General features: G+C 34.1%; 4 protein-coding genes, 1 long non-coding RNA gene and 1 pseudogene across 5 annotated transcripts; 2 read left to right on the forward strand and 4 right to left on the reverse strand.

Moving 5' to 3' along the window:
* Positions 1-834: 834 nt before the first annotated feature.
* LOC140818764 (ethylene-responsive transcription factor 2-like) lies at positions 835-1,909 on the reverse strand (annotated as a pseudogene).
* Positions 1,910-8,664: 6,755 nt separating this feature from the next.
* LOC140818782 (ethylene-responsive transcription factor 5-like) lies at positions 8,665-9,779 on the forward strand. Its single transcript, XM_073178831.1, has one exon. It carries the CDS (start codon positions 8,827-8,829, stop codon positions 9,595-9,597), a length of 771 nt encoding a protein of 256 aa, XP_073034932.1. The 5' UTR covers positions 8,665-8,826; the 3' UTR covers positions 9,598-9,779.
* Positions 9,780-13,886: 4,107 nt separating this feature from the next.
* On the reverse strand, positions 13,887-18,602 carry LOC140818773 (uncharacterized). The gene is given in 7 exon segments (XM_073178822.1): positions 13,887-14,240; positions 14,243-14,446; positions 14,811-14,921; positions 16,293-16,365; positions 16,462-16,683; positions 17,159-17,647; positions 18,276-18,602. Coding segments are annotated over 7 exon segments (1,377 nt in total). The 5' UTR covers positions 18,393-18,602; the 3' UTR covers positions 13,887-14,079.
* Positions 18,603-19,011: 409 nt separating this feature from the next.
* On the reverse strand, positions 19,012-20,473 carry LOC140824469 (H/ACA ribonucleoprotein complex subunit 2-like protein). Its single transcript, XM_073186055.1, has 4 exons — positions 20,279-20,473; positions 20,093-20,162; positions 19,829-19,934; positions 19,012-19,303 (listed from the first exon to the last, which is right to left on the reverse strand). Exons 1-4 carry the CDS (start codon positions 20,406-20,408, stop codon positions 19,142-19,144), a joined length of 468 nt encoding a protein of 155 aa, XP_073042156.1. The 5' UTR covers positions 20,409-20,473; the 3' UTR covers positions 19,012-19,141.
* Positions 20,474-21,988: 1,515 nt separating this feature from the next.
* LOC140818792 (cell number regulator 6-like) lies at positions 21,989-26,226 on the reverse strand. Its single transcript, XM_073178843.1, is given in 5 exon segments — positions 21,989-22,325; positions 22,327-22,419; positions 22,745-23,013; positions 25,649-25,763; positions 26,110-26,226. Coding segments are annotated over 5 exon segments (723 nt in total). The 5' UTR covers positions 26,221-26,226; the 3' UTR covers positions 21,989-22,190.
* On the forward strand, positions 26,110-26,499 carry LOC140818800 (uncharacterized). Its single transcript, XR_012115062.1, has 2 exons — positions 26,110-26,239; positions 26,407-26,499. It is a non-coding gene; the product is annotated as an uncharacterized lncRNA (long non-coding RNA).
* Positions 26,500-26,821: the final 322 nt, after the last annotated feature.

Here is a 26,821-nt window from a genome sequence, read left to right on the forward strand (position 1 = left end):
ATATCAATAAGATTGACCCGTCTCACAGATAAAAATTCGTGAGATCGTCTCACAAGAGATCTACTTAAAGAATGAAAGATATGATTTGTGAGGAACAAAAGAAAATTAATATTTGTTTCGAATGGAGTGTAAAGTTGGACAAGAAAACTAACATTAATTATAAGCTTTCACATTTCAACCACTGCCATTGGTCAATCTAGACCATTGACCTTTCTTGTGTTTTACAATTCACATATGAAATTTTCTTTATTATTGAAATTATGGAGTTTTAAACATAATAATTAATAAATTAATGAAAACCCAAGTTGCCAAACTTATCCAAAACTCTCAGATAGGGATAGGAAACTATATTTCCTTGATTTTGCAGTAAATTAGGCTAATTGTTCTCTTCAATACTTACTCCAAGTATATATTCTATTATTTATTTGAGTGAGTCTCATGTGAGACCGTCTCACAGATTTTAATATGTGAGACGGGTCAACCCTACCGATATTCACAATAAAAAGTAATACTCTTAGCATAAAAAGTAATCTTTTTTTCATGGATGACCCAAATAATAGATCTGTCTCACAAATTCGATCCGTGAGATCGTCTCACACAAGTTTTTGCCTACTTATTTTTGTTCGACCTGCATACAAACCCTGCATTCCCCGATTGTTCTAATGGTGCTCTTGGGTTGTTGGGATCAGTGACATCTCGTTCGTTCTTTCGGTTATGGAGTAGTACTTTGTATAGTTATGTAGTAAATTTACTTGGAGTCGGTGGAAAAACTATTCAATTAATCCGATTTTTATCAACCATACAAGAATTGACTAATTTTAAGAAAGTAATAGGAATAAAGCCAAAAAAATTATCGGGTTCTCTTTTCCCACTATAGGCTTAATTTATACAAGCATTTTGCACACATTGATTGAATATGTTTAATCAGGCCACTGAAAGCAACTGGGCCAAAATTTACCAGTTTACTATACACAAATCAAACCAAACATGTCCTACCAATAGCCTTTCGCCAAATGGCAACACTCTTAATCAGCACCCAACTTGAAGCTGATTGGATCGGCTTTCCACTTCCGGTTCGGCTAGTTCAGCCGTGAGATTTTGCTTCCTCCGCTTTGGCGAGCCGCTATCCAAGCCTGATGAGACCGTCGACGCCGTTGATGCCGAAGTCTCTGGTGATCGCCGCTTAGCCGTCACTCTAACGGGCTCCGGCTCGTTCAAGCAGATTTTATGCGGGAAATTCAGTAAAGCCTTCGAGCCACGCATTCTGTAAGCCGCTCTGTCGTAAGCCGAAGCCGCTTCTTCGGCCGTTGCGTATGTCCCGAGCCACAGCCTCGCGCCGTTCTTAGCCGGGTCCCTAATCTCCGCCGCGAACTTCCCCCAAGGCCGCCGCCTCACCCCTCGATAGTGCCTCCCCGTCTGTCGACCCACCACCGGCGCGGCCATCATCGACGGAAGTACTCGGCGAAGATTCCGTTTTCAGTACTGCGGCTATGCTCCGGTCCTCCGGCTCCACCTTGACGTTGTTAAACGGTGTCCACCCATCATTGACGGCGTCACGCAATAGACCGTAAATCACCATATCTTCTGAATCATCGACTTTTAAAGGCAAGTCTCCCCAGGTTTCCGTTAAACAAGGCACCAGACTGCTGAAATTAGAGCTCCGGAAAAACACCGGGAAACTCACCGGCGTCGTCAAATCGGTGAAAACTGGCTGGTACATGAAGTCTTCTCGATCAACTCTAAGCAGAATTGGGTTTTTCTTGAAATTCCGATAAGCTTCGATCAAATTCTGCAAAAGGGCTTCCAATCTTAGATTGGGGTAATGGGAAGGGGTTGAGTATCTATAGGTTGAAAAGATAAGATGCATGCAACCAGGCAAAACCTCTGTACTGCATAAGGAAGCGAGTTCAATATTTTTGTTAGTATTTTATTACAAACTTTTGGCTAATTTTAATTTTATTTTAATATTAAAAAAACTTTGTACTATTCGTGAATTTAATGTGGGCGGATTGGATTGGATTGGGCCCATTGAGGTGTTCTGGAAGGAGAGCAAGTGGGCAAGTGGGAAATTGGACGTGGCAAGTGATGATGCTGACATCACTCTCTCACCTCATTACTGCGTCACTATATGCTTGAACTTATTAAAATTCAATTATTTTTACATCCTAAGATTCAGATAAAAAAATAATAATATTAAATCAATATATAAAATATATATCTCGTGCATAATCTAGATATATATAATACTTATAAATTATTATATACATATATATATATATTTTACCAAACATCAATTTTTACATTACCAATTATAGACACTTTTTTTTAAACAAAACTCATTTTCTATTTCGTAATTTTATTTCCTCTTATCCTAAAATTAAGCCAACCGTTATTTCATTTTAAAAAAAATTATTTTCTAGAAATTCGTTACAAAGAAGAGGAAAATCACCCTCTTTTGTCCGCAATCGTACGTATAACAAGGTCTTCGAAACTATGAAGAAAATATTATTTAAAAAATTATATTGTTTAATATACTAAACAAAGTGAAAAGTTCAAATTGGGGTTCTTCTTCTTTTTTTTTTGGATTTTTCTAAAAAAAAAATGGTTTGATAATCTCACTCATTTATTTACCCATTGCATTCGATTTAATTCATCGACGATCGGGCATCAGACTTCACCATAATATCTTCTCGTACTCACATCATTTCCTGGCTTTAGTTAAATTCGTTCATTAATTAAAATATAATTTTTAAATCCAAAATATTTATAATTTAAATTACTACCGTGTCGAATTTCATGAATATCGTCAAAATTTAACATAATAATACATGAAGAAGTTAAATTATAGTTTAATATTTCATTTAAATTGATTAATTTGTTTTGGACGTATATATTCCATTCGAGGAATGCTTCGAGTGATGCTTTTCAAATGATATATATCTTGGGTGTTTTAAAATGAATCACAATCACTATTGAAATATGATAATTTAGTAAAGAGTCGGTCTAAAATTAAATTAAATTTTATCTATCGAAGCAAACTTATCTCAAATTCATCAATCCAAACACGATCTAAAACACATATGCTAGAATTTTTACTATCTTACAGCCGCAAACGCACAATCTTGCAAAAATTTCAACACAGAAAAAAATGCATTAGTGCATTTTGGAGTAAAAAATTTAAAATCAAATGACCAAATTCATAATCTAAATTTATCATATCAGTTTGAACTGTTTCGAATCCAATAAATTAGAAGGCGAAACTTGTGTGGGACCGTCTCACGGTCGTATTTTGTGAGACGTGTATCTTATTTGGGTCATCCATGAAAAAATATTACTTTTTTATGTTAATAGTATTACTTTTTATTGTGAATATCGGTATGGTTGACCCGTCTCACAGATAAGGATTCATGAGACCGTTTTACAAAATACCTACTCAAATTAAAAAAAAGCAAAAACTCATGTGAGACGATATCACGGGTCGTATTTGTGAGACATATATCTTCTTTGGGTCACCCATGAAAAAGTATTACTTTTTTTGCTAAGAGTATTACTTTTTATTGTGAATATGGGTAGGGTTGATCCGTCTCACAGATTATGATCCGTGAGATGGTCTCACAGATTATGATCCTGAAACGGTCTCACATGAGACCCACTATTAAAAAAAGAGTGAGTCTCATGTGAGACCGTCTCACAGATCATAATCTGTGAGACGGGTCAACCCTACCCATATTCACAATAAAAGTAATACTCTTAGCATAAAAAGTGATACTTTTTCATGGGTGACCCAAATAAGAGATCCGTCTCACAAATAATACCCGTGAGACCGTCTCACACAAGTTTTTGCCTCAAAAAAAATATCCGCCTACCATTTTCAACTTATTAATGTATAATTATTGTTTTTTTTTTATTTTATAACGGAAGGAAATACTTTTGGGGAGAAGTTGAAATACACTATGGGTGTGTTTGGTTGAGTGGATTAAATAAGGATAGATTAATAATCAAATATTTATCGTTAAAATTTTAAGTTGTTTTAATAATCATTTTGATCCGTTTAAGATACAATTTTATGAATAACTATTTGATTAATAAAATTGGATCTTAAACCGGGTCAAAATGATTATTAAAACAACTTAAAATTTTAACGATAAATATTTGACTATTAATCTATCTTTATTTAATCCACTCAACCAAACACACCCTATATGTATTTCCTTCCCTCAAATACAAATGAAACACAAGCTGGTTCATTATTTGCAATTTTGATCTTATGTTTTCCAAATTCATTGAATATTGCTATTATTGAGTTGGGAACATTATTTCAACATTCAAAAATTTGAAATTAGACTTTAATGCATGCATCTGATTTACACTTGAATGGCCTTGTATTTGACCGAAAGCATATTATAATTAAGCTTAAATACATTATGTTTTGTCAAAACTTATATGTCATCACACGCATGCGATTACGTCAGCCAATTTTTGTACAAACTCCAAAATATATCATATTATTTTAGATTATTTTTTGGCCGAATAGATTTGAAATTGATAGATTTCGATTATAAATAATAAGTTAAATTTTAAATTCGTATTTTATTTATTAACATATTAGTTACAACAAAGTAAAATTTATTTCAAATATATCCATTTTTGGGTGAACTTGAATTTAATCCTCATTAGCATGAAATAATATATAAACATGTCAGTATAGAAGTTTATAGGCTTGCTTCTTTAAAACTATAAACATATATTTGAAATTCATCTATCCATATGTAGAGTAAATTGCATCCAAGACCTAACCCCTCTTAACATGTCGAAATGAAACAAAACTCTAAGAAATATTTATAGACATCAAAGTCCTTAATAAAGCAAGCAAGGTCCATCGGGGCAGCTCATCCGCCATGAAAAAATTAGCGGGTTAGGTTACAGCTTCAATGTCCAGTTTATATGTAACATCACCTTTCGATGTAAGATCAGTATTTTTGGGTTTTAGCATAAGATAAGACAACAATTTTGGATGACATGTCAACATTTTTCGATTTCATGACATTATTTTCTGGTGTCTTCAACATATTTTTGATTGAAGAATTAAATTTAAATTGGTTCTTCCTCATAATTTTGCTGAACTTTTTAACAAATAATGACATTTTTTCATTGTTTATCTGATTTGCAGATTTTCTATTGGAATATTTTTAGCGGTTGGAGTTGAAGTCATGATGACTAGAGCTCTGGTTGGCAATGGAATAGAAGGCTCCTCTTTTGTTCGAATCTCAAACTCAAACTCATATGCGTTCAAGTTCGCAAATAGGTCATGACGCTCGAGTTTGTCGAGGTCCTTAGACTCCCTCATAGCCACCACATTTATATCTCTTTCTGGGCAAGTTCACAATTAGAGTATTATTTACCAAGTGATGTAAGTTCAATAAAAAAAAAACTGCTAAATTGTTCATTAAAATTATTCAAAGTCTCGTCGGGCTTCTTCAATTTGCATTTTCAAAATTTTGAATTGCCTTGATCAACTTGTTCTACTTCGCATGATCATTTCTCTCGCAAAGTTGGGTCATCTTCTTCCAGATTTCTTTAAAGTTGAACATGTCTTGATTTTACTGAACATATTCTTATTGAAGGTCTTGTATTTTTTCAAGATTTTTTTTTTTGTCCTCAGCATTTCACCCTGGTAGATGCTTTTCAACCACTTGAGGCACACGCTCGGATATGGCTATTTTTGTGTTTGCTTGAATATCTGCATTGGACCGCCTGCAAATGACACACCATATATTGTCATCATGCGCAGTTAGATATGCCTACACGAAATATTTTCTAATAGTCATATTATTCTTTTGAGAACATATGGATCTTAGCAAAAGATGGTGGTGATATTATTTGTTGACAAACCCACCCTAACTCGTACCATTGTAGTTCCTAATTTCAACATGTTGACAATCATTGCAAAAGAGAAACAATCTAATTTATTGATTCGTGCTGACCACTTATTTGAAACTACCGCCGCTTGGTTCTGATTTCGGTTTTAATATGACATTTTATATAATATTCTAGAGATTAAAAACAGATGATTTTTATGAGATTTCCTAGCAAATAAATACGATAATTTTAGCTAATTTGTAAACTAATGATATTGTTTTATGATAATTTGTTTGGGTTGATTAGAATAAATCTTTACATTTAAATTTGAATAAGATTCAAATAGTTTTTTTTCTTCAGTGAATTTATCGTACCAGAAATTTTTTCATAATATAAAAAAGTATATTACCCGAATTTTAATAATTCACATATTTTAATTATCACAATAGGTTTATAAGTAAATGTCCTAAGTATATAAATATGTATGTGTATTAACTTGTCTATTTAGTACATATATATATACTTATTTATTTTGAGTGGTGTATGCTAAATGCTAATGTTACATAAATTAATGAATCTTATACATATACGATTTGGTCTATTACCCTTCATAAATCACGGTTTATCGATTTGTTAGTGTTCATATTCTACTTGTTTTGTTCTCTGGAAACCTTGATTTGTTTAAAGTTTTTTACAATTAAGAAATAAGAAATTTTTGTTAGAGATTTTTCTCAAAATCATGTTTTCACGTATATATAAACATGATATAATATGCAGAAGCTTATATCGAGTGTTACCTCCGGCCATTGAAAATTTGTTGAAGTTTTCTGATTTCTTTTCGATTGAATGCTTCTAAACACTTCAACACTCCTTTAGATGATGTATTTTCTCTATGAGATTGTGTGTTTAGGGACCTCAATGCCTTCGGTATTTATAGGCACACTCATACCATAACCGAGTGTTTTGAGAGCTTGAGATTCAAACCAAATTTGTATACGCATCTCAATTTTCAAACTTTGATGCTACTGTGTACAAATTTTTTCAACAATTTTTGGCAATGACCGTCGTCATTTTCAACACGTTTGTTTTACAGGTTACAATTTTCTTACAATTTTCACTTTAATTTTTTTTTTTATGAAAGTATCATAATTTGAAAAATTATGGTTAATCTTTTTATTGGGAAAAAGAAATTGTAATCCGCCAAAAATTCTTCCAATTTATAAAAACTTCAAATCAGGACACAATAGCCATCAAAGAATTTGTCGTGAGATTTTGGTTCTTGTAACAAATTCCAAGCCCGAAGGACTGTACATGCTTTGTTTTTTTAAAAGACAAAACTTATTCGAAATCGACTTTGATTTCACTCTTTTCTACCATTATTATAAAGCTTATTTGTAAATAAATATAATTTTTTACTAAGTAAAATCCATTTTTAAAATCTTCTTGTGCGACTCAAATTTGACATTAAATTGGTGTTGGACTATGAATTTTTTTATTTTATTTTAGAGAACACATTATTTGAAGAAGGGGGAAAAATATAATCCTCGCACGGCTGCAGAGGAAGTTGCGAGGAAAGGAAGAGAATGCTGGTGAGTATGTGAACCGTTCCAGTACGACAACCATTTCAAAGCAAAAATTTGTAACTCTCTCGCTGATCCTATTTTGTGAGACGGATCTCTTATTTGGAACATCCATGAAAAAATATTATTTTTTATACTAAAAGTATTACTTTTTATTGTGAATATCGGTAGGGTTAACTCGTCTCACAGATAAAAATTCGTGAGACCGTCTCACAAAAAATATGCTCTCATATCAAAAACCTAATCACTTGTGTCTTAGTTTTAATTCTAATAATGAAATTATATGGCAACGGTATGAAACATCTTGATATAACGTACTTATTATATTGTAAAACATTGTACATGTCAAATTTAAAGATATATCTTAAATTTCGGTACGAATTTTCCGACATCGGTATGACATTCAAAAATTTTGGTAGTTCGGTATTAGTTTTAAAAAATTCGATATTTTCAGTGTGAATAACACTTTTTTTTAAAATTTCGGTATAGACGACATTATACCGATGTTGTATCGAAATTTCGGTATATTAAATATTTTTGATAAGAACGGTATGTGATTTATGTCATATTGATATACCAAAATTTCGGTACGATAACAATATTTATTTTTCGGTACCGAAATTTTTTGGTATGACATACGTTATTCTTTGGAAAATCCAGTATACCGTACACCATGTTAGGGATGACATATCGTACCGTACCATATCGAAAAATTCATATCATATACCTTCCAGAAAAATATTTATATCATACCGTAATGAGACTAGATATACCAAAATTTTCAATATGTATAATTAACATACCGATTATATCGAAATATTAATTGTATACCGACACCGTACCAATACATATCATTTATAATGAAAAAAAAAATATTTTTTTAAAAAAATTAATGAATGTAATTATTTACTCTAAAACTAGTGAGAATAAATAAATAATAATAATTAATGATAGTTAAATTTTATTGTTAAATAAAATTAACACATATTTAAAAATAAAATAAAACACAAAATAGAGTCTCTCTCATAATCAATATTATAATTAATATCAAAGTCATTGGTCCTTGTAAATGATATCCTACATATGTGGTCATTATCTTTACTTTATTTCAACGGATAAGATTTTGTTACACATATAATTTTTTAATAAATATGGATCTATATATGTATGGACAAATCTTGACCATAAGACAATACTCACACGAATATAATGAAATAAACCCTTCGTGTGATGCACTGAGGCTTCATTTGTTCTGCCAAGACGCTTCACGGGAAGCCGCCTCCGCGAACACAATACTCCAAATTTCCAACGCCTATATTATCTCCACCTTCTTCACTCTCTTTTCCAACTTCCAAAATCCGATCTTCATTACAATATTCGTTCAAAAATGGCCACCCCAGATCAAAACTCAGCTCTGGATAGTATACACCAGCATCTTTTTGATGATTTTGGTCTCTTGGATACCTATACTTGTTCTTGGGACTCCCATATTTCAACAACTTCAAGCAATTCAAGTTCTGTCTTTTCAAGCCCAAGCGATTCATGCTCCAGTCCTGGATTTTCGAGCCTATTTGGCCTGAATAATGACTCCAGATTCATAGATTGCGAAGCGAAGCCGAGGAAAAACTTCACTGAAAGAAAGCCTTCGCTCAATATATCCATTCCTCGAACAAGTAAGGAACAATTCGAAGCGGGACTTGGACAGAATCCCGCCGACCAGCAGCGTTATAGAGGAGTGAGGCAACGGCCGTCAGGCAAGTTCGCGGCTGAGATACGAGATCCTAATAAGAAGGGAACCCGGGTCTGGCTCGGTACCTTCGATACGGCGGTGGAAGCGGCGAAAGCGTACGACTCGGCGGCATTCAAGCTAAGAGGAAGCAAAGCCATACTCAATTTCCCACTCGAAATCAGAATTTCGAACACTTGCCCGGTGACGGAGATTCCGGAAATTGGCTGCCGGAAAAGGGCTAGGGACGGTGAAGCCGCTGTAGAAAGAGAGGCGAAAGAAATCAAGAGAGAAGAATTAAGAGAAGTTATGCCTTTAACGCCGTCGAGTTGGAAGGCTGTTTGGGGCTTCGGAGATGGGATGGGCATCTTTGAGATCCCGCCGTTATCTCCACATCCAAGTTTAGGATATCCCAGGCTCACCGTGGTATGATTTTGGGGTTTCAACGGAATTATCCAAGGATCAAAATGCACCTGGCTCTGAAAGTCTGGGGTGGTTTGGAAATTTCAGAAAGTTTCAGGGTTTCAATAGAAAAAAAGTGTGGCGTTTGTTTATTCCTTTTTTTTTTTGTATGATATATGGAACATATATTATATATAGCAGCGGCTGAGACACACGTGTTGCGTGTAATATAATTTTAGATATTTGAAATATTGTTTGATCAATTTATAAAACGAATTTTTGACATTTGTAATTTGATATGAATATTATAATTAGTGTGTTTGTACACATTGTTGTGTACAACAAAAAATCTATTTTTCTATTAAACTTAATTTCAATAAAAAAATATAATAATATTATGGTAGAAAAAAGAAAGATTTTTTGCGTTAAAAATACCAACCGTAAGGTTTTTTAAATTGAGAACTTTTCAAATGTGTTGGTACATTTAAGGCTTCCAATTTTTGGGGAAGATTTGAGACGTATGATTGAAGTGGTTGGAATTGTTATAATTTATATGTTGTGTTCAAGATGAGAGTAAAAAGAGAAAAAAATTAGTGTCCTCTTCAAGCAGTTTTTCTAACCCACTCACACTTAACAATATAGTATATATATTTTTATCTATAAAACTGTCCATTTCCCAAGCATTCATGTTTTGATCCCATAATAATTTTACTTGCTATGGAAATGTGTACTTGATATTGATGGAAATATGTTTTTTTAATGGAAATATATTAACAATCAATCACTTAAACTATATTTGTAAACATATACACGTAAAAACATGACAGGGAAATAAAAAAAAAAAAATTCATATTCCGAGTTAAATTTTCGCAATAGTATTAGCAATCGCATTAGCCAATCTTTTGCAATGTTTAAGTGCGTTTCCATTTTGGGATTTCACACTCCATTCATTGGAAGGTTCGATCCTGGGTGTGGGGGCAGTGCCCACACCCAAGATCAAGGGTTGAGATTCATATCATGGGGAATAAAAAAATTTAAAAAAAATAAAAAATTGAGCCAGAATTTGATGTACCCCTACAGGCAGTACAGGCACTGCCTGTAGGGGTAGGGTGAAATAATCCCCATTGATGTTAGTTTCAAGACTGGATCACCACCGTACTTGCATCCCTTTCACAAGCCATGGTTTGTCTGTAAAAAGGTTTATTGCTCGATAGGCACGAAGAACCACATAAAGCTTCGCAATATAGGGACTAAAACTGTCATTCAATCATTAAAATTAATACGAGACTGTCTCACGAATCAATTTTATGAGACATAAGTTTATAAAAATACACTTATTCCTCAAAAGGGAGCATCTTCCTTGGAGGGAAGATGTTTATACAAGTGCACTAAGTGGTTTTAATCGTTTAATTTGACAAAAATAAAATTAAATGTAACATAGTCAAAATGTGACTTTTAGTTCTATATACATTAAGATATGACATTTTTAGTATTGTTTATTTTGTTAAATCAATTATAATTATGTAATCATATTCTGAGATTAATTTAAGTTCTTCTCATCTAAATCATGTAACTAAATGAGCAATATTATTTTAATTTTTTCTAATTACGTAATTGACAAATTCCCTTATGACTTGAATTATGAAAACGTAATAATGATATTAATAATTTAATTAATGATAAATATTAAAATTAATCGTAAAAACATTATAACGGATTCAATAAAATTATAAAAATAAAAATATCAAAAATCAATACATATTAAACTAGAATCGACAACGTATTATTTAGCTCGGTTGGTTACATGTGGGTAGGGGTGGGCATAAAACCCGAAAAACCGAAAAAAACCGACCGAACCGAATAATTCGGTTTAAATGGTTCGGTTTTATCGGTTTTTCGGTCGGTTATGGTTTTAAAATATATAAAGTTCGGTTTTTCGGTTCGGTTTTCGGTTTTAAGCCCCAAAAAAACCGAAAAACCGAACCGGCCATATTTTTGTTAAATATAAGGTTTTTATGTATAATGGTCATATTATTGTTAAATATAAGTCTTTTTATATATAATGGGCCTATTAAGATTTAGGAACTTAGTATCATTAACCCTCAATTTTTCAATTCGATCGTTTTCTCTTATTTCTCACCACTCATTAGTCGATGTTCACTTTTTTTTCTGTATATAATATATATTTCTTTAATATTTCGTAAGATTATTTGTGTTCCATTCGAGCTGGTTGACACCTTGTTATCATTCTTATTTCTGAATATTCCGTTGGATTCATGCATTTTCCATGTTTACATGGTTAATTAGTTATATATAGTTATTATATTCGTATGACATATTTATACACAACACAAGTTATATATATATATATATATATATATATATATATATATATATATATATATATATATATATATATATATATATATATATGATCAAGTCTCACAAATTAAATATTTGAAAAATACTATGATTTAGATTTTAAAGACATAAAGTGACATATAATTTTATCTCTCAACAAATTTTAGCCAACCGTATATAACCGGCCGTAAAAACCGAACCGTATTACAAAAAAACCGAACCGAACCGTAATAAAATGGTTTGGTTTTCGACTAGCGATATTCAAAACCGAAAACCGAAAAACCAAACCGTTGTAGACTAAAACCGAACCAAACCGACCGTTGCCCACCCCTGCATGTGGGTCATGAAGTAATTAATTAATCATTGAGTAGGTTTTTTGTGAGACAATCTCACTAATATTTATCTATGAAACGTATCAATCCTACCGATAATCACAATAAAAAAAAATACTCTTAGCACAAGAAGCCATACTTTTTCATAGATGAATTAAATAGGAGATCTGTCTCATAAAATACGACATATGAGAATGTGAGACTACTTCTCACAAATTTTTGTCATAAACATTTAAAATGCCCAAAAATACTAGACCCATCATTGCCCTTGACAGAATAATTATTCATCAGCCGCCACAAAAATACAAATTTGGCAATTAATATCTTCACCCAGAATACTATCCAATTCTATATGAACCATGGATATGTACATATAACCATAACTGCAACATTTCATTTTCAAATTTTAATTTAATTATGATATTTTAAAAATTGAATATGACACAAGCCGTTTTGTTTTATTTTGTTTTTGTTTTTTGTTTTTTTGTAATAATGAAATTAATAAAAAAAACACATTTTTTCCTTAATTGAAAGATTAAATTCAAGAACATAATTATATATATTAAAACAAAATACGTGATGATAATTTTGGATTTTTTTTAAAAAAAATAAAGACTAAAATTTTAGTTAGATATCAAGAGCTCTTGTTTTATTAAATAGCATATATTATATAATAATTCATGTATGCGTTGTCATCAATTTGACTCTATAAACGGGATCAAGTATGTTGACACCATAAGCCCGTATTTCTTCTAGAGAATCTCCTAAAGCCTACATAATTATCTGAGTAGGTCTTTTGTGAGACGGTCTTACGAATTTTTATCTGTGAGACGGGTCAACTTTACCGATATTCACAATAAAAAGTAATACTCTTAGATCCACGGGATTGTCGGAAGGTAGTTTTGTGTTTGTGCGCTCGCGGACTTGTTACACCGCAACTTTCTCGGAAAATTGTAGTAAATTAAGATGATCCATAGTTTACAAGTTCCTGGGTCATCTGTTTTATTGAATCTAGTATTTCTCCCGAAAAGTTGATAGTTAATTCAGATGTGCTAAAACTGGACTTTTCATTTGGAAAGTTCCGAAATTTGATTGGACATTGGTAGTACTGAGTAAAGAGCTCTCGTAAGGATGCAAGAGTAGTTGGACTTAGATTGGACATTGGTAGTACTGCTCTTTCAGTTCATTTTCAGCTTCAAACTTGGTCTCTGAAGTCTCCTATGAAGTCTCTGAAGTCTCCTATGAAGTTGGGGCACAAGATCATGAATGCATTGGGTAACCAATTTATCGAATGTTTAGGACCTATAATTTTTCAGTGGAAAATAATGGTTTTTTTACTAAGGATAATTGTCCTTTTGGCTGGGGATTCAAAATTTTGAGCACATTATTGTGCCTGATGTACACAATAAACCACTTGATATCATTAGTTACTTAGTTTTGACGAATGCGTAACTCATGCCAACCTTTTCAAGTTAAAAGTGACTTGTCGTTAATCTCGACGAGTTTCTAAAATTTCACATGCGAAGAAACTTGCATCGATTTCACTTAACTGCCTCATAAGTTTTGCAAGAACCTTGAAAAAGACACTATTGAGTTACAAAATAAACAAGAGAGACGTTTTTTAAAAAAAATGGATTCTGTTAAAAGCACACATTAATACAACCAAATAGATTAGGAAGAAATGTTAGAATCATGTTACCTTTTTTTTTTTATCACAGAGATCTTCAAGCTAATGTTCTGAATCTCGGAATGATGCAATCCGGAAGTTCCCCACATGCAGATGCCCATATACTAAGTCAAGATTATGTTAGATGAGGTGTTAGTCATCGGAACTATAATCGCTTGATTCTTGTAAAATGGGCAAAGCGGCACAACAGAATGATGCCTTGTCTTTGAGAAGAATACTGCTCCCATCTGAATTCCATTTCAGATCTAGTGCAGAAAACTCAGGAAAGGGAACATTGATGCAGTATGCGCCTGAGGTGTCCACATGTATATTTGAGTGCTTCCGGTACAAAACACTAGGCGTGGAAAGGTGGGATCCCAAGCTACTGCTCGAATAGGATCTTTTTGTATTAAGATGGATGCAAGCTCAAGAAGCTGCACGTCCCATATCCAAAGGACAGTTGGCATGCTGTCATTACGAGTGCATATAAATTGGCTGTTACTGCTCCATGAAATAAGACCTGCAAATGATTTTGATATATAATTATTCAGAGAAATAGCACTTTAAAAGATAAAAGATATACGCGAGTAGGTTTTTTTAAAAGAAACAAGATATATGCGAGTCGATACAACGTAAGTAAGATAAAAGATTATCAAATCCATAAAATTTTAAAAGAGGCAAAACTGATGCTCCGAGAGTAAAAAATTCTAGCATTCTTAACAAAATCAAAATGCAAGGAATAAAAGAAAGGGTGAGAAGTCAATGTCTGCACACAAAACTTACCATCTGCTTGGACCAATATTACATAATATATTATCAGTTGTCAATGATATTATACTTACAAATGTTAAATCATATTGAGTTTGCTTTGATCTCTGGCTCACCTATTCCTTGCTTGGGATTTGGTTTATCTACTGGAGGCTTCTGGGAAGGGAGAGTAATGGGAAGTTCCATAACATCATATCTAACGTGAATTAAAGTTTCATGAGCATTATCTGCAGGAGGGATTTATAAAGGGGAAAACATTAGATCATAGACCAACTTTCTGGTATAAGAAGAAATAATTAAACGCTGTAAGGATATAAATGATATCCTTAAGCCTGAAAGATATAAAGTTGATGAAAATGCCACCTCAAAAACACATACCTGCAGCCGCATCAATTTCTCAGCAGTGATAAGATTTAAAAACATGCAGCTAAACAACTTTAATGGAGATTAAGAAACTTATATAGTTAAACTTGACTTAAAGCCTTGGAAACTACCAACTTATGTAGCCATGGACATTTTTGAAATCTCCATCTTTTTACTACATAACTTACTAGTTTGCTCATAGCAACTGATGATAAGAATCAAGTGCAACCCAACTTAACTAAGAGCAGCTTATAGACAGAAAATGAAGTGAAAGACCATTCTCGAGAAATTTAGGTTGTAATAATTAAGAAAAAAAGGAAAGTTACTTTGTTCTCTAGTTTGATTGCTAAGAGAAGCAATGTCTAATTACAAAAAAGTTGGTAAAAATTCATATCATTGGACAAAACTGACCCTAGCATGCACATGATAACCGTGGAATGATGGAATGATGATCTGCCATTTATACGATACCCGAGTATATAACAAGAGAAGCCTTTATATCCCACTAAGTGGGATCGGCTACATTGATACTTCTTCTATGTCATTTTGTTCTATCCCCTGCTATATTCTTATTTATATTTAAATGAATTTAATCATGATTTATCATTGTCAACCAAGGCTTCTTTGGTCTCACTCTTCCTCGATTGATATGTGTATTTGTCATTGTCTCACATCGCCTAGTTGGGGCATTTATTGACCTCCAAAATACATGTCTATACCATCTTAAATGCGTCTCTCGAAGTTTTTCATCAATAGGCGCAACCCCAACTTTCTTTCTAACGTTCTCATTTCTTATCATGTCCACCTCGTATGTCTATATATACACCATTACACCCTAACATCTTCATCTCTGTTACTCTAATTTTATGTTCATGTTCTTGATTCGCAGTCCAACATTCAACTTCATATAACTTAGTAGGTCTAATTGTTGTTTTGTAAAACTTTCCTTCGAGCTTTAGATGTACCTGATAATAGGCAGTAAATTTTCTATGTGAAGAAATGTATGAAATATACCAATATCATAATGTCTCGAGTCTCTAATAAATGGAATCAGAACACTTTTGGATATTCTATATATATATATATATATATATAAAGAACACTTTTGGATATATTATAAACTAATTTAAAATGCTCAAGGTGTTTTGCACAAAAAAATACAACAATCACAAATATATTTCCAGTTGTATGGAGAAACATTTTAAATATATTTTCAGGGCAATTATAACACTTACCAGCATTTCGTTGAATGAATTCATCATCTAGTGATAATTCCGACATATCAAGTTGCAATGGCTCATCAACCTCCTAAATGGATATAAGTAAAAAAAATCAACTAAGGTTTTTCAAAAAAAAAAAAAAAAAACTCCATGATCATTAATAAATGCAAGGGAAATATTAAACCTTGAAAATAGCAGCACCACAAGGGCCACGAACGGTAGATAGATGTGTAAATTCTGCAAATACTTTCCATGTCAAGTGATTCAAAACCCGTATCATCTGGTCATAACTTCCTACTGCTAAGAATTGGCTACACGGTGACCAAGATACACTTTTTACACCCAATCCACTTTCATATGCTTGATACTTGGATAAACACCGGCCATCTGGTGAATATATAAGAACCTACACCAAAAAGACGAAAATATAAGAACATTTCTAATAACAACAAACACACTTAAGCACGGACAGAAAGGAAAAGTATCTTGCACGTTTATAAAGACATGAACAAAAAAATCTTAGAAATTTTTGTTCACCTTCCACAACCATATGAGGTAATTCCACAGTAAAATAAATCAGAAATATTTTTATCGAAGAAATGAAATGGACAATGACAACTGGTTGCCACATGCCAGACTAAGTTATTCTTTCCTCTATTATGACTATGCACATGTACTGCCTCATGCATACACATAGTCAGAGTTGGAATATTCAGAGCTGGAAATATATATAATGCGGTACGCTGATATCAATGAAGGACCAAAAAATGTATGAAAATTTGGTATGACACAACATCAAGCTAATTACGTTGTCAACAGTTCAAATGGACGCGAAGATGCTACATAATGTGGAGCACTGATATGTCAGTGAGAAAGAATACCTTGTATTCAAGAGGGGAATCCCATATAACTATGGCACTATCATCTGGTGACCACTGAATATCAGCTAAATCCAATGTGTCAACTGCAAAAACACCCATTATCTCCCACGTATAACAGGAAAGCAGATTGACATAGTCCTTGCAATCACGTCTGGTGCATATAGCAGCAAACTTTCCGTCTTTTGTGAACGATACTCCCTTAGATCCATGTTTTGGCCATTGCACATGTATGCATGCCGTATTTAACAATGACCAAACAGTTAACCGCAACTGAAACTCAGATGTGGTAAGTATGTGCCTACTGTCAGGACTCCACCTAGCATAGGAAATACCAGCAGCACCTTCGTCTATTTTGCATGTCCATTCTGGTTGTGTCAATGACCAAGCTTGTATCATAGGTCTCTTAAAAATACCGCAAAGCACGTATTCAGAATCAAGGGCCCATTCTATGTACGTTATTTTGTCTAAGCATGAAAATAATTGCACAACCTGCAAATCAAATTTATCATTATCAAAACCAATTCAACTCTAAAACCCTGAACAGCCCAAGGATTTCCAAGCAAAACTAAATTCAATATTTTCCAACTCAAATATCATTATATCGGTAGCAACATTTACATACTGAGTATCACTTTTTTTGTGATTGATCACTCAACTCAGGAATGATTGCTAGAAAATCCTTCCAAAGAAAACAACACGGGTGTGGAGCCTAACACATGCCAAAATGAATAAAAGTAGCAAAAAGTCGTATCATCTGTAGACTTCTATGAATGCATTTGTGCACGCAACTTCAGCAAGCTATATTTTTTTCTCTTTATAAGGACTAAAAACATTTTTAGATTTCTCAAGCATTTCAAAATGTAAAATCGGAAAAAGAACAAAAGGATCCTAGAAAATAAACAGTTTTGGCTTCAAAATGTATTGGGCAATTCAAGTGTCTCAACCAAAACTCAACAAGCTTAAACTTGAAAATTTGCATCAACTGACAGATATATAAAAAGTCGTTTCAAATAAATTATTTTTTAAAAAATAAAAAATACAATGAGCTAGCTTTACCAAACGACAAAATCGAGCCAAACCCATAAAATTCATCATAAAAAGTTCAAAACACAGCTACCTTAAGAGTGAGAACATCACGAATGACGAGGCGATAATCAACAGCAACCGCCAAAAACCTTGCATTGGGAGAAAACGAACATGGCCCCGTCTGCTTGAAAGTTTCAGTAAATTCCATTTAACAACCCAAAATCTGATTAAATCGGGAGAAAACAAAGCTTTGGCTAATAATGCGAGTGGATCTAGGAATTGATTCGAGGGATCTGCTAAAGGGACCGGTGAAAATTGCGTTCATGTAAAAGCCAAAAAGAGCTCCAGAGAGGTTCAAAATTTGAAAGTACGGATATATAACAGATTGTAAAGCAGGATAATTTCTTCACAGTCAAATCAACGTTTCACCCTTATATATTGTGAACTTTGTCGACTTGCTCGTCTCGGCAATCTCTTATTAAATATTATTTGGGATTTTAATTAGTAACTGTAATTTTATAAATTAAAATTTAATATAAATGGTGCTAATAATATAAATTATAATTTATTATCTATTTAACTAATAATAAATTTTATGTTTAATAAAACTGGTCATTAATCTCCGTTCTGAAAGTACTATCAGAACAGGCTCGGGCATGGTATCACACGACTACACGAGGCTAGATTTTAGAAACTCACGCTCTGTGGCCTTGCTAATTTTGTAATTTAAATTTCAAAATGCACATTTAACATACAAAACCACCTATTTTCTTCTCAAGTATTCAACGACAAAACAAGGTTTCTGGCATGGAAGCGAAGCTATGCTCTTCAGGGTAAAAGATGATTTAAATGATTGAAACCAAGAAAAAAGATTGTTCTAGCTAAAATGAAGCTTACAGCCCTTCAACGGGTGCAGAATACAAACCAACTATATAAATATGTAATCTCCACAGTTCATCAAAACATTGAGTTAGCCAGTTCAAATACATCGGATGCGACTTGGTCATAGTCTCCCTTCAACTTCTCTTGCTCTTCCTGGCCAAGTTCCCCCTTAGCGGGCTTTGTCAGCACCAGAACACAGCAAGTTGGTCTCTTGGTAGCTCCTGCATTTGCAAGGTCCTGAAACAAGCAGCTTACCATGTCACTTGTACTCGATTCATCTAGGGAGCTTCCTACAGATTCAGTATGAATAATTGCATACATCGGTACAACATGAAAAAATTATATAACTTGGTGGCCATGGTGGCATGCAGTAGCCTGTAAGTATACATCTTTTCAATGAGATAGTCAAGAAACAATATTAAAATAGGATGAAGGGTAGAAAAGATAAATGAAACCAGGGCCAAGGAATCAGTTAAATTGAGAAAGTGCTATTCAAAGAAGAGAACATTTTTTTTATCACATTTGATATGATTTCAAGCAACTCATTGCCACCCAAGATGTGATAATCATGCAACATTTGTGAAAAACATAGGTTCTCCCATCTCCAATGGCCACTTGCTTCGGTAACCCTTGCATGTTTTAGCCTTAATAGTTAATGTTTCTATTCAACCTTACCAGGACAGATGATATTATTCCAACAGCACGAGATTAAGATCCTCCTAACCGTAAAATTTAACATGAGAGCAAGTAAGATTGACTTACTTCCTTTGAAGGAACATAGATATACGGTATGTTAGCTTCTTCGCACAGGACCGGAACGTGAGTGATCACATCTATTGGCGATATGTTACCGGCTATAACACATATCCTGCCATAGTAACGTGCACAATTGATGTCAAAACAATGTTCCACAGTAAAATAGCAGCTAAAATCTTCAAAGGAATACATCATCAGTACAATGAAAAGGCGCATTCAAGACAATGAAAGTAGGTTATGTTACTGCTTTCTGATTGAAGAAGAAAATACCCTTTATTGCCGCGGCGAATACTTTTGACAACTTCCTTGACCCCTCTCTTCAGGCACTTGTGCTCTGCAGCTGCAATTTAATCCGAAAATAAACATATGTACAGAACCAACCTCGAAATACATACAAACAAACTACATTATGCATCTGAAAGAATAATCTACACTACATAAGAGGTAAATGGAGACCTCTGCGGACAAGTTTGAGTGTGCGTTTGCAGAGTTTTTTCCCGGCTAGTGGCTTAGCGATCGGGGCGAGAGACGAAATCTTCTTCTTCTCTTTCAGAGACGATTTCTCCGTCTCGCTATCGCTTCCCATCTTTTCCGATTGTATGCGCGTCGACTGAGGAATGATTAGGGTTTTAGCCTTTTATATTTAATTATTTATGATTTATCTATGTTAATATTTTATTAAACATCAAAACTTTATGCTATTTAATATAATATAATCGTTTAAATAATAATAATAATAATAAAATACATCTTCCATACAATATTCCAATGGACCGTGTTAAGACAAAAATTCTTATGACATCGTCTCACGATCAATTTTGTAATACATATCTCTAATATAATATAATCCATAAAAAATAATATTATTTTTTATGTAAAAAAATATTTATTTTTATTTGTTCATTCAAAAATATTATTTTTTATGCAAAAAAATTTTTACAATATAGATTGATTCAACTCGTCTCATAGATATAGATCCGTAAAATCGTCTCACAGGAGACATACCATATTAATAAACAAAAAAACTCTTGTGAGACCTTCTCATAGGTAAATTTTGTGAGACAGATCTCAGACTCGCCCAACTCATCAAAAAAATTATTTGTTTGTAACAAAAATATTATTTTTAATGATAATTATAGATCGAGTCAATCAATCTCACGGATTCACGGAAAAAAATCGGTGAGACCATTTCACAAAATGACTTGCTCAATGGGCGGGGATTTCGTATGTTTATAAGCTACTCTATGTTAGTTTTAATATTCAATGTGTGACATTTGTAATATTGCTAATCCCTTGCGAAGCCAGGGACATAGCCACGATATTGATTCAGTGTATGCAACAATATATTATAATTAATAAAACAAAAAAAGACATTGATTAATCGACAACAATAAATAACGTGTCATAAAGTTTGAACCCGGTGATTTTTGTTTACTTGGAACCGCACGTCCTTATTCAGTTCACTGAAGCCGATCCTCGTATGATGGGAATGCAATATATGAATCAAAATTTCCCATCTATGTTAGAAGTACCATTTCGGTCTTAGTTCCTCTTCCTTTTCTGTCAGGTCGTTATACTGATACCATTGGCCTCCAGCATCGCCAACCGACAAAGGAGGTCGAACAAAAATCTCAACCAATTTTAATTTTAATTTTTTTGAAAAACATTAAAGCAATTTAACTAGCAAATCACTTTATTAATTAACTGATACCAAGTCATAAGTTTCGGGTTCCACGTAACCCGGGGAATCGTGTTCAGTGATCTGTAAAGGGGCTCCGCAGCCATAACAACTATGAACTGTAAAAGAAGAAGCCTTGTCTTTATTATTCTTCTCTTTGTTCCTCATTTCCGACAGCACAGAGGCGGAAGCAGCTGACGATTGGTGGCGCTGGAGGAAGACGTCTCGACGGGTCGGGGAGGATGGCCCAAGACCATCATCGGGTTCGGTCGAAGATGGATAAGATTCTGCGTTTGTTTCGGTGGATTTGCAAACGATTAAAGATCTTGGACTGTTGATGTGGAATGTGAATAAAATATGCTATTGAAGGTTTATTGATCCATATGCAAATATCAAAGAAGAATTATTTTTTAAACTGTCATATTTGTAAAATAATATTTGTTAAATTTTCGCTACGAATGAAATTTCCCTATTTTGACTCGAGCATATGGAAAGTCGGTCTCACTTGCACCCCCAAGGATAAAAATTCAATATGCAAACCACAAGAAACTTTGGCTTCTCAATCACTAATATCTGTCCTCTTCTGTTAACGATCATTGGCTCACTTTTTAATTTGTCAAATAGGTTGAACAAAGTTTACGAAGTATATACTATGATAAATATTTCCTGTTTCAAGCACCCGAAGCAAGCCTATAAAGCGCGCATCTCTACATGAACTTGCTCCACGCCATTCGAAGAGGGCGAAGCTGAATCCCGAGTGTCACCAGAAGCATTCATCTCTTGAACCGGAGGTGGATTTACAACTGTCATTGGCATAACAGTATCAGTCTGATAGACGCCCCTTCATTTCACGATGCTCCTGGCACAAGGCACACCAGTGCATGCAGCAATGCACCATGCAAGGGTCGCATGGTGAGTTCTGCATCGAACATGAAAAAGATTAAACATTAAACTGTCAATAAAGCCTCGAGTGTATAGCATTGAACATATAATTTACAGATCCTCGTATATATGAAGTTCGTTGCTAAAGAGAATTTTCCCTCGGAAAACAAGTGGGTAAGAAAGAACAACATAAATAACAAACCAACTATTTGGCAGAAAATTTCTAGGCGGCAACATGAACAAGGCCATTTATACAAAAATATGTAGCAGGATAAACTAAATCGTATTCAGTGTATTGAATTTGAAACAAATATTTTTAATATATGTGAACACCATGTCACATAAGCAGGAAAATAGATCACCCGGAGATGGTATTTCTTTTGCAATGACTGTCGCATAAGGCCGGTATAAATTCCACACATCCACCAACTGAAAAGCAAACCCTCACAAATCAGAAATGTTGTCCTAGGGTCGATAAAACCGTGAAGAGCTGCCGTTGCTGCAGCAAATGTGATGCCACCCTCTACAAATACCGCATGAAAAATGCAAGGCCCAGTCCACGGAGTATCTTCTCTCACTTGTTCAACATTACGGCCAAACAAAACACAGGGGCAGAGTAGCCCTGTCCAACCTGTGCCAGAGCCAATCTTAACTTCTTGAACTACATAACTTTCAGCAATATGTAATTCTAGTAGATTATGTACTCGTACCAGCGTAATATAACTTTGGTTGTTTTTTTTGGGAGGGAAAGATGCACAAAAAATGATGGCACACGGTGCATGATCAGTTGGAATTGAAAGGCACGCTTACAATTTGAATATAGATGCTCTTTATTATAATGATGAATACATCTACAGAGATCAATTGTATGTCTTTCATTTTCAGCATGTCACGATAATGATTCACCACAATGAAAATTTACTTTTTCTAAAAACTAGCTGATAAAGATTGATCTTTTGAGTGTTGGAGTAGGTGTCCGTCGAGCCAAGTGTTGGCCGAGTGTTCACATGAAACTCTATGTATAAGCAATCTTTATTTTAGTAATATTTGAAATTATTATTTTTGGCACAGTTTATCTGTATACCCATGCTAGTTGCATAGATAAAGCCCTTGAATATACAAATAGTAGAAAGAATATGAGATGCTCATATGATGAGTATCATGAAACTCATATTTGTAATACTGTATATTCTAAACGGTTCCTAGTCGATTCAGCCGCCACTAAGAAGGATATAGGCCGCTCGAGTTAGAGACTAGTATCTGCGATGTGAGTACCATGTTTCATTGGTAGGGGACATTGTGATGTCCGAGCATGCAGATAGGTGCTCCTGGTAGAGTGCACTGAACAACCCTCAATTAAAGGACTTTCCAAATGGTTCTCACTTATCGAGTGGAAACGTCCTAGTTTATGGTTGTACACCATTAGTCTTTATGACCCGGGACAACATTGAGACTCTATGTGCTAGCATTTCACTTTAACTTGTTTACCGACTCTTATGGGGTCATCAGGTGGCAAGGTTGGGTGTCATGTCGAAACATATATGAGTCGATGCATTGTAGTCGGGGATTCACCGCATACCTTCGGGTATGGATATCCTATGTGTTATCATGTGTATGTAGGTTGAAATCTCTGGCCAGAGTATGGTTGTAATTATGAAAGGGGTTTCATGGATTACACCATCGATGCAACTACGACATGACACATAGTATCGATTCATTGACAACTCTCGATAAACCAATGGTTGTCGAATCGGTCGGGATATATGAGTTGAAGGGACCGTACTGTACGCTAACCATAATTGAATGGTTCTTGCAGGCACTATCATTTGATACCTAGGGAATCATGTAAGCGATGTTGCTAGGCGTTTAACATGGTTGGTTGGGTACTATCAGACTTGAGTTCTGACGTTCTTGTTATCAAGGGGTTGATAAGTAAGAATGGAGCAATTGGGGTATGCTCATATAAGGACATGTTTAGTCCAAATCACATGGAGATGTGAACCCACGGCTAGTTGTATCAATGAACCATTGAGGGCCACACAAGTGCTGGCTTTCTAGATCCCGTTGAGAAGTAAAATTAGTTCAATGTGTTGAACGGCTTATAAAGGAGTTTATAAGCGTAAGGAAAATTAGAAGTATGACTTCTATAAAGGAGAATATAGTTCAATGTGTTGAATGGCTTATAAATGAGTTTATAAGTGTAAAGAAAAATAGAAGTATGACTTCTATGAGAGAAATGTAAATTTTAATTTATGGAAGTGTTCCTAAATTAAAAGTTGGCCAATTGAATAATGTATTTGAAAATTGTGATTTTCATAAACATTATTATTGACTAAATTAAATTAATTCAAGTGTTGAATTAATTAAACACTAGTGGACCTAGTAGAGTCCAAATAATTAAATTAATTCAAGTGTTGAATTAATTAAATCATATTGAGTCTTGTAGAGCTCAATTTAAATTAATTATTTAACTAGTGGGACTTGGGTAAATTCAAGTAATGTTTAATTAGTCTCAAATATGTTTGAGATAATCAAATTTAGTCCATGGTTTTTAATTTGTTAAAAACCATATGATATATGCATGCATGGGAGGTGAAGGGTTGAAGACAACTTTTTCAAATATCAAGGCATGCCATGCTACTTTTGTCTCTACTTTTTGCAAGACCAAGACAAGTATCCCTCCCCTTCACTCCCAACTACAATGGCCGAAATTTTGATGGCTTTCTCTCCCATTTTTCTCTCATATTTTTCTTCTTCAAGAGTTGAGGAAAGAAATCACTTCTCAAATAAAAATGCTCTAATTTTTCTAGTGCAAAATTAGAGTGGTTCTAGCTAGTTGGTGGTGGGCTTAATATTTGAGCAAGGTGGACTCAAAGGAAGCTCGAAGATTGTCTTGCCATTGAAGAGCTTAGTTGTATATCAACTAAGTTGGAGCCATCATCAATCTTTTAAGATTGATAGGTACATTTCTAAACACACTATGAATGTCATTTTTGTGTTTTACTGTATTTGCTACACATTTCATGAGGTGGCCGAAATTTTCTACAAGAAAATAAAATTTTTGAACTTCCGTTGCGCTTCCGGTCACCGTAACCGATCTCATTTCATTGAGTTCAGAAATTAACAGTTTTTCACACTTGAAACAATTCAAAACACATAAAGAATGATAAAATAGCTATTGTTTCACTTAATGACAGAGTGAATGCCCAAAACTGATCATGAAACTTCAGATATTTCATGTCTCTTTGCACTGTTACAGAACTTACAACTTTCCGTATCTTGAGCACATTCGAATATACCAGTACTCCAAGGTTCATCTGCAGGAGCTTGATAACTTTCGGGCAAAGGTTGTCCACATTCATTGCACTTGCGGACATTCAACTGCAACAAGTAGAATCCAAATTCAGTAAAGACACTAGGTTGGCATAAAAACAATATTGGTGCGTAACAAAATTAATTTTCTAAGCAAGTTGCAGCAAACGGCTGCAGCTGGGGATGAATGATAAGTCAGTGAAATGACTGCAGTAACAGGCCCGAGGATAGAAAACTGGATGAGAAAAGTCGAACCAAGTGCCGAAAGCGTCAAGCCATTTCCAGGGGCTCACCTGATTCATCCATTTAACTTTGACCAAGTAAAAATAACGTAGAGATATGCATAAAGAACACGACATGCTTACTGTCCCACGCACACGCACATTGAGAGAGAAAAAGGGAGAGAGAGGAGTGCCTGAGGGACATCGATGGGTTGGTTAAGCTCGCCGGGTGTGATGTCCTCGAGCGGCCCCTGATCTTTCTTCAACTTCACATACCGTGACGGATGGTTCACTTCTTCTGCCATCCTCCCAGAGATCTGAAATGTACACGCAATCACAGTAACGGAATCAACTAGCAAAACCCACAAAAATTTGACTAATTCATCTTCAAGTACATATTCAGACACACGAATCACAAAGAAAAAAATCACATCTACAACACTCACGCAAAAACACTAAACAATTGTTTACTTACCAACGTCCCGTTGCAGATATACAAGTCAACGGATTTTGGAGTGGCTGCTGAGTTATGCAGCTGAAATTTATTTAATCCCGTTCTTGTTCAAAATCAAAGGAATAAATGGCGAAGACTTTTGAATGAGAAATTTGGCTATGACTAGGGGTGTAAATTCCTGGAGGCTGGATCTTTCACCGGTCTCGAAGGGATTTATTTACTCGGTTTGGGCATCCACACCATAATATTATATTATAAAATATGAAATAAAATTATAATCAAGAAAATAATTTTACAATCGTGATAAATCTGCAAAGGTAATACTTTCTACATATTGATATCAACTTTGATAAAAAAAAATACCTCTCTTCTTTTTATCATTGACTAAATAACAAAAATTTGTGTGAAACAATCTCACGGGTCGTATTTTGTGATAATTGAGACGATTTCTT

The sequence above is a fragment of the Primulina eburnea genome, chromosome 2 (genome assembly GCF_022965805.1).
Source record: "Primulina eburnea isolate SZY01 chromosome 2, ASM2296580v1, whole genome shotgun sequence".
Classification (NCBI taxonomy): domain Eukaryota; kingdom Viridiplantae; phylum Streptophyta; class Magnoliopsida; order Lamiales; family Gesneriaceae; genus Primulina; species Primulina eburnea.